The following is a 15,275-nucleotide window of genomic DNA, read 5'->3' as shown; positions in this document are numbered from 1 at the left end:
TCTGTGATTCCTTGGTTTGTACATTTAGGGGAGGGAGGAGCTATAATCTGAGTCAGCCCACTTCAGGAAATTGGTGCAGGGCAGGTAACTTGGCTCTAATCAGAATCTCCCTAGCCACAGACACTAGGATAGGACCCTGAAGTTTCCATCCTTAGTCACTCACCTGTGTTGCCACAGGATCATAGGGAAGAGAGCCCAGGAGGGAGGACAACCGTGATGGGACCTCACAGTTGAAATCTGGCATCAGATGTTTTCCTGCTTAGCTCAGGAGCTTGTCAAAAGGCCTGTGAGTGAAGACCTGATTAGCTCTGCCTAAACCAAAGGTTCTAGAAGGAGAATACTGGGGAAAACCACTCCCCTTCCTATCCCCACACAAACCAGAACAGCTAATAAGTATACAGCCTGTAAGATTCCCAAAAAAACAAGTCACCACCTTCTTGAGGTCACAGACTTTATTCCTACAACCACAGGGCTTGAGTAGGACTGGGGCAAGAAAAGGGAGCTTCATCTGAGAATGTCGCTTCTGGGCGAGACTCTGTTCAGGGGAGGGTGGGAACAGAGGACAAGAAAAGTAAGCTCCTCTGGCCCTAGTAAATATAACACATTTACTCCTACAAAGACACAGGTGATCTGAGAACCCTCTGGAAACTGAGCCTGCCTGCCCAGCCCCTGGAACAAATGGCAGACAAGCACTGCCATCTGGCGCAAAAAGAAATTCAGACCCAAAACAGAAGCAGCAAAGTGTTTAAAAAAATAATAATCAATTGTTCCAAGACTCACAAACAGGCATTTCCAAGGGCAAGTGCATGCCCAAGATAAGTAGTGGTATTTCCTGAGAGAGCTGACATAGGATTATAGAGTTGCTTCCCTGCTTCAGTCTATGCCCTCACTTGCCCACTGAACACTTAACTTAGGTTGGGACGTGGCCTTCAGGTCCCTGTTTTGGGCTCCAAGGGCTCTTTGCAGTCTAGGGGCACAGTAGCCCGAGGTTAACCTGGACCTTGCCTGGTAGTTGCAAGAAGTTGCCTCCACCCAGAGGCAAAGTTGATCCTCAGTCCCAGACAGCTGGTCAAGGGAGGTGGTGGGGGTCAGCACTGGCCCTCAGTGCTGGGTGGGGGCAGGGAGGATGGGCAAAACTTTGGAAAGCAAAGCAAAGGGAATCCTGGGTAAAGGGCAGGGTCTTATTCATTGGATGGTCTGGCAGCGGTGGCTGAAGAGCTGGGTGATGACGGATGGGTCAGCCACAGTGGACGTGTCCCCCAGGTCATGGTCATTCTGAGCGATCTTCCGAAGCACCCGCCTCATGATTTTCCCTGGGGGACCACAGGCTTCTGGTTACCTGGTGACAGCACTGACCCACTCCAGCCTTGTCAAAGGCTTCTGTCCAAACACACTCTGCCACCACTGGGCCTCAGCCAATCCCAATCCCAGTCCCTTGAGGCCTCTGAACATACCTGAGCGGGTTTTAGGCAAACCAGGTGCGTTCTGGATGAAATCCGGTGTGGCAATGGGGCCAATCTTTTCTCTAACTGTAACCAACAAATCATTTTTTTTTTTTTTCCAGTATCCTTAGCCAGACTCCCCCAGACAAGGCAGAGATGACTCTGTACTCAACTTATTTTCTCTTCAAGGCTTTGCACGTAATCATTCTCAGGCTTTTTGTCTTTCTCTAACACATTGTCTCTTTACGTTCTCATTTTATATTAATCCATCTTCATGGCACTTGAGCTATAGAATCAGCCTGCTAGAGTTGAAATTCAACTTTACTAGCAGTGTGGCCTTGGGCAAGGGATCTAACTTCTCTGAGCCTCCATTTCTTCATCTTTAGAATGAGACTAACAATAGGATCCATTTCATGGGTGTGATTACAGGGATTAAATGGATTAATGCATTTTAAGCACTTATACTTAGCTCAGTGGTGGCACAGAGAAAGAATTCTATCTATGTAATCACTGTTTTTTTGGGGTTTTTTTTTTTGTCTTTTTCCTATTTCTTTGGGCCGCTTCTGCGGCATATGGAGGTTCCCAGGCTAGGGGTCCAATTGGAGCTGTAGCCGCTGGCCTACGCCAGAGCCACAGCAACGCGGGATCCGAGCCGCGTCTGCGACCTACACCACAGCTCACGGCAATGCCGGATCGTTAACCCACTGAGCAAGGCCAGGGACCGAACCCGCAACCTCATGGTTCCCAGTCGGATTCGTCAACCACTGCGCCATGACGGGAACTCCTATGTAATCACTGTTATCCTCATGGAGACTGATTGGGAGGAGGGCACTTAGCCCTCTGGGGCCTGTTTGTGGTTTGAAAAGCAATTCATTCACTACAGTGCTCCCCCAACCCCCGGCCACCCCACAGCCTGCTGTGGTAGCTCTGCCATCAGGACAGACCCCGTAATCCCTGCCAGGGAAGCTCCTTACTCTGCTTCTTGAGCTCTTCAGTGAGGGTGGGGCTGAAGATGTGGCCATCACGCAGGGTAACAAAGCAGTAGAGGCATTCGCCCTTCACAGGATGAGGGTGGCCAACCACGGCTGCCTCTGCGATAGCCTGGTGTTCCACAAGTGCCGACTCTACCTCTGCTGTGCTCAGCAGGTGTCCTTGTCAAGGGAGAGTAAGTGCCATGAGAGAGATCCCAGCAGGGCAGTCCTGGTCTGGTCAAACGGGGAAGGCCTTTCATTCATTCCTCAGAGGACATACTTCAGCTGCCCCACCATCCTAGTTCCCCTCCTTCAGGCATATTTCAGTATTTAGCACTCTTCCTCCAAAACCTGGGCCCAGAAGGGAATGATACACTCCAGGCATGGTCTGGCCAACAGATGTCCTGGCTCTCTCAGAAGGCTTTGGCTTAGAGTTGCTGGGAGAGCAGGGTTAATAAGAAGGGAAAATGAATGGTCCCTGGTCCTCACCGGATACATTTAGCATGTCATCAATCCTTCCAGTGATCCAGTAATAGCCATCCTTGTCCCGTCGGCAGCCTGGGAAGAGAAGAAATGCACGACACAATAAATACACCATAGTAGGACGTATGATCCATGTTACCAAACTGCTACACCCACTACAACAGCCTCCTAACAAGTCTTCCTGCTTCTACTCTTGCCTGCCGTGGTAGCCCAGGCTCCAAGGTGGCTGCAATGATCACCTCCTGGTATTCATACCCCTGTGTAATCCTCTTTTTCATTGTGCTAGGGTTTGTGTGATCAACAGAATTTGGCAGAAAAGATAGGATATCATTTCTGAGAGTAGAATATAAAACACAGTGTAGCTTCTGTCTTGGTTGCATTCTCTTAGATTACTTGCTCTGGGGGAAGCCAGCTGCCGTGTCATGAGTTGCCCTGTGGAGAGGTCCATGTAGCAAGGAACTGAGGGTTCCTGCCAACAGCCACATGAGTGAACTTGGAAGTGGGTCCTCCAGGCTCAGTCAAACCTTCAGATGACTGCAGCTCTGACCACACAGCTTGACTGTAACCCACGAGAAACTCGGATGAGAACCACCAGCTAAGCCACTGACAGATTCTTGATCCTCAGAAACTATATGGGATAATAAATATAATATTTGTTGTTTTAAGCTGTCAGGTTTGGAGGTAATTTGTTTCATGGCAATAGATAACTAATATATCCACCTAAGTCTGTTTTCTATAAAATAGGCAAAGTTGCTTTCTAAATAGTAAATAAATTCTTACCCCTTCTCTGTTGTACACTGGAGAAAATCCAAACTCATGTGGCTCATGAGGCCCTATATTATCTCCCTCTCCAACTTGATATAACAGTCCTACCCTTGCCTACTACCCTCCAGCTACACAGGGTTCAGTCTGTTCCTTAGACAGTCCAAGCCTGTGTTTCTCTGGTACAGAATATTCACTTTTTTTTTTTTTTTTGTCTTTTTTAGGGCCACACCAAGGCATATGGAGGTTCGCAGGTTCCCAGGCTAAGGGTCAAATCGGAGCTGTAGTTGCCAGCCTACGCCATAGCCACAGCAATGCCAGATCCAAGCCGCATCTGCAATCTACGCCACAGTTCCAGGCAACACCGGATCCTTTACCCACTGAGCTGGGCCAGGGATTGAACCCAAGTCCTCACGGATACTAGTGGGGTTTATTACTGCTGAGCCACAACAGGAACTCCCAGAACATTCACTCTTTTTTTTTTTTTTTTTTTTTTTTTTGTCTTTTGTTGTTGTTGCTATTTCTTGGGCCGCTCCCGCGGCATATGGAGGTTCCCAGGCTAGGGGTTGAATCAGAGCTGTAGCCACCAGCCTACGCCAGAGCCACAGCAACGCGGGATCCGAGCCACGTCTGCAACCTACACCACAGCTCATGGCAACGCCGGATCGTTAACCCACTGAGCAAGGGCAGGGACCAAACCCGCAACCTCATGGTTCCTAGTCGGATTTGTTAACCACTGCGCCACGACGGGAACTCCAAGAACATTCACTCTTATTTCAGATTTTCCTATGCCTGTCTCCTCACCCTCAGGTCTCTGTTCAAGTGCCACTTCAGAGAAATCTTCTCTCACCATCTCATGTATGGTGGCCATCCCTGCAGACACTCTTTATCCCATTACCTTATTTATTTTTCATCACAGCACTTATCACTATCTAAGATAAATTTATTAGTTTGCTGAATTTATTGTCTGCCTCTCCTTACTAGAATGTAAGCCCTATGAGAGCAGAGACCTTGCCTTCCTTAATCATGGTAAAATCCTCTGTACTTAGTTAAGTACCTGGACATAGTGGGTACTTGATAAATATTTATAGAAGGATGGATTGGTGGGTGGACACATAGGTAAACATAGACTCTGGACCTGGAGACACACATGACACATAGTGCTATTTGCCCCATCTTCTTCAGCCCAGGAGCTGTGGAAACAAGAACCTTTTCCCTCATACATCAAATCTCAGAAGACACTGTGCAGCGCTCATTCCCGATCTCACGGTCTTCTCTGTAGCTCTGACTTGATATTAGACACTGATACATAGGACACATCCCTGACTAGCTCTTCTTGACAGTGAAAGGGGAATGCACATGTCTTGGTGGGAGGTGTGGAACGGGGTTAGCCAAGGCTCACCATCTCCTGTCACATAGTACCCGGGAAACTTCTTAAAGTAGGTGGCTTCAAAGCGTTCATGGTTCCCGTAGACTGTGCGCATGATCCCTGGCCAGGGCTGCTTGAACACCTGGAGCGTGAGGAAGACACGGTGTTCACATCTGCTGCACTGTCTCACAGAAAGACAATCAGAGCTTTGCCAGCCTAAGGAGAAATAGCCTGAATGCCATTCCTGAGAAGTAGGACAAAGTTTGGGCTTTGGATATAGACAATCAAGGCTTGGAATCCCAGCTCTGCCGTTTCTAGTCATGTGACCTCTGGTTAGTAACCCTCCCTCTTTGAGCTTCAGGATCCTTATCTGTAAATCAGAGAAAATAATCTCTACCTCCCAAAGTTAATAGTACGTGGTAGTTGGCCAGCACAATGTTCGGTTAGTAATAAGCATCTGGTAGCCTTGAGTCTCCTTTTAGGTAATCCCTCAGGGATGCAGATCCAGTTTGATGCAAATGAAAGCAGTTATATAAAAAGGTGGGGCCCACACACGAGTAAATAATTATGCCCCCATCAGTAATGTCCTGTGACAGCAGATTGATGGGAGGGGCAGGACTCTAGGCTAAGAGCCAGAAGACCTAGATTCAAGACCTGTCCTTGTTACTAACTTGCTCTTAGTGAAAATGAAGTGGGGTAAAGGGTGGAGGCTAATGATCTCCCTACAACTACTAATAAAACAATCACAACAGCTAGCATTTATCAAGCACTGTTAGGTTCTGTGCTAAATAAACCTTTCACATGGATTATCTAATTTAATCAATCCAGCAACCAGAGGTGACAAAGATATTATTATAAACCTATTTTACAAATGAGAAAATTTAGGTTCAGGGGAGTTTGGTAACTTATTTAAGGTCACAGAAGAGGCAGAGTCAGGATTTGAACCCAGGTAGCTTGACTCTGGAGACTCTTATGGTTTTCCACTATGTCTTCCACACCCAAAAAGGCACCATCAGGTACCTTTGAGCAGAGCCCTTAAGAGGCTTGTGAGCCAAAAGTCAAAGAGGCAGGCAAAGTATCCAGAAAGATTCCCCCCATCTCCCCCAAAGTCTCTCTGCAGAGGATAAACCCTCAACCATGGAGCCTTAGCTAAAGGCAGCTTCCAGGAGAAGACTGGGTTCTAAACTCTAACGGAAAAGCACAGTACCCCTTTGTGGAACACCCCCCCCCACCACTCGAAGACCCATAAGGGCCAGGATCTCACCAGATAACCTTCAGCTTCACCTTCTAACTCTTCCCCAGCCTCATTCAGGATTGCAGGAGCTACACCAAAGAATGGAAAGGTCTAGAAGCAAACAGGAGATAGGATCCATGGAGTGAAATGAGGCAACTCTGACTCAACTCTACCTCTCCTGAGGAGCTCCAGAGCCCCAAATTCCTCACACATATCAGTCCAGCCCCCCGACCCTCTAACTAGGCCAAATACCCCCAGGACCAGCCACGGGAGCTTCACTCACAGCAGAACCAGGCTTTGTGCGTGTGGCACCAGGGAGGGGGGTCAGCATGTGGCCACCCTGTGGAAGTCAGAGATCAGGGGTTTGAGTCAGTTTCTCCACACTGTCCAGGAGCCCCAGCCTTCTGAACCCCTTACTTACTGTCTCTGTCTGCCAGAAGGTGTCCACAATGGGGCAGCGGTTGTCACCTACCACCCGGTGGTACCACAGCCAGGCCTCAGGGTTGATGGGTTCGCCCACTGTGCCTAGCACCTTTAAGGATGCCCGGCTATGCCTGGGCAGGGATGTGGGGAGAGAAGAAGGCTCTGAGCAACACTGGGAACCAGGAAGACAAGCCAGGCTCTTCTCCTGCCCTTTCCCCTATTCTAAGCCAGGGCATCAGAACAACGGAATGGAAAAGACTGTGCACAAAGATCAGCACCCAGCTCTGAGGGGCACCCATGGGGCAGCAGCTGGGGAGGGGTCTCACTTGGTAACAGGCCCATCTCCAGACTTCATGAGCAGGCGGATGGCCGTGGGTGCCGTGTAAAACTTGGTCACCTTGTACTTGTCCACGACGCTCCACAGGCGGCTCACGTCCGGGTGTGTGGGAATCCCCTCAAACTGACCCCAGCAAAGGTTGGTCATTTTTGGTCCTTCTCAATAGTCCCTCCATTCCCCCACCACACCCTCAGGCTCAGTATTTTGCCCTTTCTGACAAACCCATGCCTTCACCCCCTGACCAGACAAACCAAGAGATCTTCCCAGTTAGGATATACAACTCCCTAAGAACTCCTCTTTCTCCAGGAAACAGGTCACTGCCTAAGTCCTTGGGAGGCTGTCACCCAGGATCATCTAGTCCATCCCCTAAATAGACCAAGTAGTCATTGTGCCCAGTACTCTTCTTACCAAAACACTGGTGGCTCCATTAGCCAGGGGCCCATAGGTGACATAGGAATGGCCAGTGATCCAGCCAATGTCTGCTGTGCACCAGAACACATCCTCCGCATGGAAGTCAAATACATACTTGAAGGTTGTAGCCACATAGAGCATATATCCCCCAACGGTATGTACCACACCCTGGGGAGAGAATAGGGCCTCAGGTTGGCCTTAGGCTCACCCCCACTGACTACCAAATGTAGGCTGGACAGAGCCAAAGCAAGATCCTCCTCAGGGATTCTGGACCTGCCTGCACCCCTCTTTCACCCCCTTTTCTCCAAGCTTCTATATCACACCCCGCCCCCACAGTTACAGTCAGTCCATCATCCATACTGCATGCCAAGATGGTATTTCTGAGCCACCCCATTATTCTCACACACATGAACACTTCTAGTACACGCTCACCTAATAATGTCTCTAGGTTGTACACACACACTCAGTCACACACTGCAGAGTGAATGGGGGGAAAAAAACAATCTCCTTACTCCATCAACACCCCATTCCTAGGAAAAAGAGGCGCAAATTGTGTCTCTAAAGGCCCATTGAGGAATATTCCAAAGCATGTGGAAAGAATAATTTATAAATGCGGTGAGTGGAAGGTAGAGTGACATATCTTTCAAGTCAATGGAAGAGTCAGAGTTGTATTTCCAGCTTCCACAACGTACCCTGGGAGGGACTAGATGTTAACAGCGTGGCATGTGGAAGGGACTGAACTTGTGTCCACTCTTGGCCTTGACCTCACAGGGCAGCTCTTCTTCAACCAAACCATATGAGCAAGGGCAGGGAACACAGATGTCAGCCACATGGATTGATTCTTCTCTGGGTACCAGGAAAGCCCCCACCTGAATTGTCTCACTCTGGGCCTCATCATCAATGATTGAGAATTTATGTCAATTTGATTGAAAAAATGTAAAGCGACATTTCTGAAACACAGGGTTGTAGAGTAAAATTCATGTCATTATGTGTTTTCTCAGAAAGTCACTTCTCACCCCTACACAGTATATGTGCACACACACAGACAGACTCTCTCTCTCTCTCTCTCTCTCTCTCTCTCGCCTTGGGTTTGCCTGTGGAGCCGCTGGTGTACAGGATGAAGAGTGGGTCTTCAGCATCACACCACTCGGGCTCACACTCATCTCCTGCGTCTTGCATGAGTTCATGCCACCAAAAGTCCACGCCGTTGTTCCAGGAGATCTGCAGGGGGAGGAAGGCCGGCAGGGAAGAACTGTGAACAGTTCAAGACAGGGGCAGGAGGAGTTCCCATTGTGGCTCAGTGGAAATGAATCTGACTAGCATCCATGAGGATGCAGGTACGATTCCTGGCCTCACTCAGTGGGTTAAGGATCCAGCATTGCTGTGAGGTATGGTATAGATCATAGATGTGGCTTGGATCTGGCATGGCTGTGGCTGTGGTGTGAGCCAGCGGCTACAGCTCCAATTCCACCCGTAGCCTGGGAACCTCCATATGCCATGGGTGTGGCCCTAAAAAAAAAAAACAAAAAACAAAAACAAAAAAAAACAAGACAGAAACAGGAGACACTGCTACCTGGCTACCTGGCACCTAGAGAGGCCAAGGTGGGAGTGGCAGATGGGACTGCTGGGAGGGAGGAAGAGCCCTTCTTGGGTAGAATAGGGCAGAGAGAACAGAAACAGAACAGGAGTCTTCTTGGGTACTCCCAGCACTCTGCTCCAGAACTCCTCTCACCTGGCCTTAGGCTGAGGCTGGCCTCTTTGCTGGTCCCCTCTCATTCTTCTTAGCTTAAATGTCACCTTCTTGGAAAGGCTTTCCCTCAACAATATCTGATAGGTTCCCACCCCTACCCTCACCCTCGCTATGGTTCTCGATCACAGCACCTTATTTCTTTCCCACACAGCACATGCTTTCAGTTATTTTATTTTGAGGTTTACTGGATTTCTGTCTCCCCATCTAGACAGTGGCCTCTATGAACGAGTGCAGTGGCAGGTCTGCCTCCACCACCCCCTCCCCATATCCCCAACACCTATAAATGCCTAGCACTCATCCCAAGGCACTCAGTAAAATTTCGTTGGATGAATGAATGTACACACACAGGCCTGCATACACACATATGTACTTATGGGACTAGGGGCTCATCAGCAGGAATGTGAACACCACACAATTCAGAAATGCAGAATTAGTCAGAGCCTGCAGGTGAGGCGGGCACCTGGCCCCATTAGTTAGTAGTGGAAGAAGTCAACAGATCTTGGTGTAAGCGTGTTTTCCCGCGTGTCCAGACATCATCCATATCTGGAGGTTACCCACACCAGCTCTGCCCTTGCCTTTATATCCCCCGGTTCAATGAAGACACTCAGTTGAGTTTCCATTCAGCAGGAAGCCCTGCCTTAAGCAGGTAGAAAAGGACGTCCCTATATTGGAGTGTCTGGGATACTCCTGGATCTGTCATTCTAAAATTTTTCTAAACTCTTTGAAATTGTTTTATTTTCCTGATTATATTACTTAAGAAAAATAAAGAAGACAGAGAAGCTGACCACAAGCTAGAAAACACAAAATACACCCTGCCTGGTTTATTTTAATGGAATAGACATATGGGTCTACACATACATTGTCAAAAGAACTTTTGTTTTTTTTTTTTTTTTGCCAAATGACCTACCTGAGAGGAGGGCATTCATGTATTTAAGCAGAAGTGTGTCAATATTGCTTTGGGCAAATGGGGCTGGTCTACAGTGCTGGTGTGAATTTCATAGAAAAGGCACTAATCACATGTAAAGGCAAGGTGGTTTCACTATGGCAATGAGAGGACTCATATAATCTTGTAAAACTGTTTCCTCTGAGGGTGTGTGGGAAGAAGGGGTGGGGTGGGTATTGCAGGTGTGGAGCTGATAACCAGCACCAGGAAGCAAAGTGAGCTCAATCAGTGGCACAAATGTTGGTTGAGAATTGGGTGTATACCTATGAGGGCCTGGAGCTTTGAACCAGGAAAAGGTTTGAATTTTCTGAAATAAGAATCAAGGAGTTGGCCTTATTGTTGGACCAGGATAGCCTCAGGGAGGACAGCTGCCAGGTGTGAGAGAGGAACATGAGAAAGCTCATAGGTGAGATGGTTAAGGAGGGTACCTGCCAATTATGCCAGGCCCTCCCTTGAAGACTGCTTATGATGAGGGGCTGTGGAGCTCTGCCAAGATTTCTGCAGCTTTGACGGAAGTTCTCAGACCAGCAAACATGGACTTTGTAAGCCTGTTTTTGTGGTCTTTGGTTTTTTGGTAACTGACTATTTTCATTTCCAAGAAACAGAAATCCAGGAGCCTGTGGCCTGAAGGTATTAAGAATTATAAGAGTTTATTTCTTTTCTAGATTCCCTTTTGGAAATGCCAGTCTTCCTGCTATATGAGAAACAATAAAAGCAAAAATTTATGGAGTAGTTACTATTGTGCCAGACACCTTACATATATTGATGAAAACCTATCAAGTAGGTATAATTATTATCCTTTTACAGATGGGAAAACTGATGCAATACAGTTTAAGTAACTTGCCCAGGCTCCCACAATAGCAGACGACAGAGTCAAGACTTGAACCCAGGAGTTCCCATCATGGCGCAGTGGTTAACGAATCCGACCAGGAACCATGAGGTTGCGGCTTCGATCCCTGGTCTTGTTCAGTGGGTTAACAATCCGGCATTGCCGTGAGCTGTGGTGTAGGTTGCAGATGCGGCATGGATCCCGAGTTGCTGTGGCCCTGGTGTAGGCCAGCAGCTTCAGCTCCGATTAGACCCCTAGCCTGGGAACCTCCATATGCCACGGGAGCGGCCCAAGAAATGGCAAAAATACAAAAAAAAAAAAAAAAAAAAAAGATTTGAACCCAAGTAGTCTGTCTCCAGAGCCTATACTCCAACCACTAAGTTTGTTTCCTCTTTCAAGAGAAAAGTCTTAAGTCCCTGCCTGAGTTTTAAAAATGAAATCATTGTCCCCTGGGAATCAGATCTGTCTCCACCATGCTGATGAGAATAGAGAAAAGGAGTATTATATTTACCATTAGCTAAGAGGTAGATCATAGCAGATTTAGTGTAAGACACCCTCTGAGGATGATAACACCCAGAGGAATGGTAGCTTTTATATTTTGTTTTAGTAAGGGAAGCAGGTTCTTTTTAAGCATCTACTCTCATCTCTCTATTGCTGATAAGGGAACTGAAGCCTAGAGAGAACAGGTGACTCATTCAAGGTCATATAGCTAAAAATTGGTCTCTGGACTCCAAGCCCAGTCTCTCCTCTAAACTAATCTGCTCTGAGTCCCCACTTAGGGATTCCCCTTCTTAGAACCACCTGCAATGTAACTTTTGTTCAATTTAGGGTTTAATCCCATCAGAGTTTGTGTGTAGTTTTTGTAAATCCCAAAGCAGTTTATAAATATATTTTTTCTCTGCTGCCCTATATAAAACTCAGGTTTTCATTATAATACATATCCAACTCCCCAGTTTGGTGGTGAGTTCCCAAGGTCAAGGTCTATCCACCTCCTCTACCTGTTCCTCCTCCTGTCTCTCCTGTCTCTGCCCCAGCTAAGTGCACAGTAAAAACTTTCCCACAGTTTACTTGGTCCTCTCTGCCACAATATCACTCTGAGCAGAAGGAGTGAAATGGGATGTCTGTTGCCACCTCTCTGAGATCTACGCTCTATGCCAATTCAGAGAGGTAGCAACAGGCACTTGGTTTCACAACCCTTCAGAGTGACTTAGATGGCAAAGGACCCAGGGTCAAAGAGAAGGGAGTTAGGTCTGGCAGCCACTCAACGGGGCAAACAGGCAAAGAGCAGATGAACACACAACAAGCACGCAGGGAAGCAGTGCCCAAGGCAGCGCAGAAGTGGATACCTGGGGCCAGATGCGCTTGGGTTTCCCTTTCGGCTTATCCTGTTAAGAGCCCATGGAAAGGGCGGTGAGTAGAGTCCAAGTGCAGGAGAGTAGGAGAGAAGGATCAGTGTGCCCCAAACCTCCTCTCGCTCAGCACCCTCCCACCCCCCCGCACTGGTCCTCCCAGCCTCCGTTTTTCTGATTCTATTCACAGCCACTATGTACGCAGAAGAGCTCCTGATACTGACAGGAGGCTACAATCTCCCTAGACCAGACTGAATCCTCTCTAGCCCTAAGAGTATTCGGAGCCCCTCAAGTCACAGAATCTCAGGATCGCTCCGTCCTTCTGGGCCCTAAATCTTTCATCCTCAGGCCCTAGAACTAGAGGCCACCACTGAGCTTTTCTGCCATTTCCACCAGAAGCACTGAATCCAAAGCTGACAAGGGCCATATCTTGAGGGCCAGAACCTGATCCTTTCATCGTGGGACCAGGCAAGTAGCCCACCCCAAACTACAGCCCAGTCAGCAGGATGACTACAGTCACCCAAGTCAGCCCATTTCTAACCCAAGCCCTAAATGTCCCTTTAGCTCATCAGAATACCCCAACCAGCACAGGCATCTTCCTTACAATCTCTCATAATAAGCTCCCAAAGTACAAGTGGCTCTCTTCATTCAAGGTCAAAGTCCCCCAGCTCTCAGCCAGCCCTGCCAGAGAAGCCATTCCTAGGATTGCTCCCTGATCCTCAGCATATGATGAGGAGACAAAGAAGGACATCAGGAACTTCCTGGGCAGGAAGAGGAAGCCACTCTGAGCCCAGAGGAGGGCATAGTAATACCAGACTCACCTGCATATCCGGGCATGTCCTCTTAAGCGGGGGGGACTGGCTGGGAGAGTCACTTGAGCCCAGTTCGGCCCGCCCCAGGTGCTTGACTACAATGCAGCATCTCACTGGGAAACCCCTGGAGGAAAGAAAAGCCTGAAGTGGTGGGCAGGCTGGCTCAAAAGAGAATTTGGCAGGACCCACCCATGTCAATTTAGTGTAGTGGGGACAAAGTGGAAAGGCCCAGTCAACTCAGAGCAGTAGCCAACAGACCAAACACACTTACTTCTCCCGACACTTGTCCAGGGCCTCGTCAGCCAGCTCCTTCAGGTTCACAAGCTTTTCCCCCCTGTAGAAAGCATCTTTGGGGAGCAACAGAAATCCAGGCCTTAGGAAGGCACCACACTTCTAGCCCCTTATCCCTAGTGAGGAAGAGGGTGGGCCTCTTGACTTTGGCTCTTTCAGCTGATTTGCGATGACAGAGGGTCGGTGGATGTGGAACCAGAAAATACAAGGTAGGCCATCCCTACCCCTCAGTCTGAGCAGTCCCAAATACAAATTAGCTGGCTGAAGACCAAGACTTTGGGTGTGTGGGTTTTGGAGAAGGAGTGAGAGAATTAGTCACCTGCAGTGATGAGAAGGCTGCAACTGGAATCCAGGATCCGTTCACAAAGAGACTCTGAAGAGAAGCCTGCAAACTAGAGAAGGGAAGAAAGACTGAGGGAGAGAGAGACCCACGCATCAAGCGAGCAAAGAAAGGAGTCACTCACAAAACCTTCAGGGTCTCAGTTCCAAGGTCCTAGAAGAAACTGGGTAACTGAGAAGTAACCTATGACACAATCATCCTGAATGCCTTAGTCTATTCTTAAGATCCTCCATCAAGAGTTCCTGCTGTGGCTCAGTGGAAACAAATTCCACTAGTGTCCATGAGGATGCAGGTTTGATCTCTGCCCTTGCTCAGTGGATTTAGGATCTGGTGTTGCTGTGAGCTGTGGTATAGGCCGGCAGCTGTAGCTCCTATTTGACCCCCTAGCCTGGGAACTTCCATATGCCATGGGAGCACCCCCCACAAAAGGAAATAAAATAAAAAAAAAATTCTTCATCATTTAGGCCCAACCAACTTCTCCTAGGCCCCATCCCCCATCAGGCCCCTTTTTCCAGCCCAAATTCCTACCACAATGGAGTGCAGAGCCCCAAGGCGGGCACACGCCAGCATGGCCACCACAAGCTCCGGTATCATAGGCATGTAGATGGCCACTCGGTCGCCCTTCCAAATGCCTGCAAGTAAAGGACACAGATCATGGACCACGGTGGATCCCTCCTGTTGCTACTTGCTCCCTCTCATCCTCTCCCTCCCCTCAGCTGAACTTTTCCGTTCCTCTGTTACCAGATTCCTTCTATTCCTTGTCTACTCCCCCCAGGTTCTCAGATCCCCCAAGGCTGGGCTCTCCAGTCTTCTCCCCATATCCCCCCACTTACCCTGTTTTCGGAGAACATTGCTGAATTGACATACTTGGACCAGAAGCTCACGGTATGTGATCTGGGTGGTATCCTCTGGCTCATTGCCTTCCCTGAGATACATCAGAAAGAGCCATTAGAGAGGATGACTTCTCCCCACCCCCAAAATAGGAACGGTCATAAAATTCGTTGAGTAACAACAAGGCCTAAGAATATCCTGTGATGGTAGCCATCTGCCTCCACTCCTTGAGATGACTGGTCAGATATTTGACCTTCAAGGTACACTTTATACACAAGCTGTGTATCGTTGGAAAATGCACTGCCAACTCTGAATATCATCTAATTTGATAAAATGTGACGATGGTCCTCCCTCTCTCTCTCTTTCTTTTTGGTTGCACCTGTGGCATGTAGACGTTCCCAGGACAGGGATCAAACCCACACCATAGCAGCGACCTAGGCAGCTGCAGTGACAATGCTGGATCCTTAACCCACTATGCCACAAGTCCTCTCTCCTCCATTCAAGGCGTGTATTAAGGAGAAATGATATCATGGATGTGATTCCTCCTGAAAGTGATGTCAACACTGCATTGGTATTATTCAAAGTGGGGTCTCCATATCACTCGAACCCAAATCACCTAGGGAACTTGTTAAAATGTAGATTCTTGAGCCCAAATTCAGTCCTGCTGAATCATGATCACAGGGTCCAAAGAATCTGCT

General features: G+C 48.3%; 1 protein-coding gene across 2 annotated transcripts in view; it reads right to left on the bottom strand.

Annotated features, from left to right (window-relative positions):
• Window positions 435-15,275, bottom strand: part of ACSS2 (acyl-CoA synthetase short-chain family member 2) — a 55,613-nt gene continuing 40,772 nt past the window's right edge. Inside the window, exons 3-19 of one of the 2 annotated variants that reach the window (XM_005672862.3) lie at window positions 14,580-14,671; window positions 14,275-14,378; window positions 13,726-13,798; window positions 13,387-13,462; window positions 13,125-13,239; window positions 12,301-12,339; window positions 8,516-8,653; window positions 7,430-7,600; window positions 7,011-7,144; window positions 6,683-6,815; window positions 6,545-6,601; window positions 6,292-6,372; window positions 5,061-5,169; window positions 2,903-2,971; window positions 2,417-2,593; window positions 1,455-1,529; window positions 435-1,313 (exon numbers count right to left, since the gene is read on the bottom strand). In XM_005672862.3, the coding sequence (XP_005672919.1) occupies window positions 1,186-1,313; window positions 1,455-1,529; window positions 2,417-2,593; window positions 2,903-2,971; window positions 5,061-5,169; window positions 6,292-6,372; window positions 6,545-6,601; window positions 6,683-6,815; window positions 7,011-7,144; window positions 7,430-7,600; window positions 8,516-8,653; window positions 12,301-12,339; window positions 13,125-13,239; window positions 13,387-13,462; window positions 13,726-13,798; window positions 14,275-14,378; window positions 14,580-14,671 (1,771 nt within the window). In that variant the 3' untranslated portion in view covers window positions 435-1,185. 2 annotated transcript variants of the gene reach the window in all.

Source organism: Sus scrofa, chromosome 17 (assembly GCF_000003025.6).
Source record: "Sus scrofa isolate TJ Tabasco breed Duroc chromosome 17, Sscrofa11.1, whole genome shotgun sequence".
Classification (NCBI taxonomy): Eukaryota; Metazoa; Chordata; class Mammalia; order Artiodactyla; family Suidae; genus Sus; species Sus scrofa.
The sequence above is the reverse complement of the archived record's forward strand: the minus strand, read 5'-3'. Positions and strand labels throughout refer to the sequence as shown.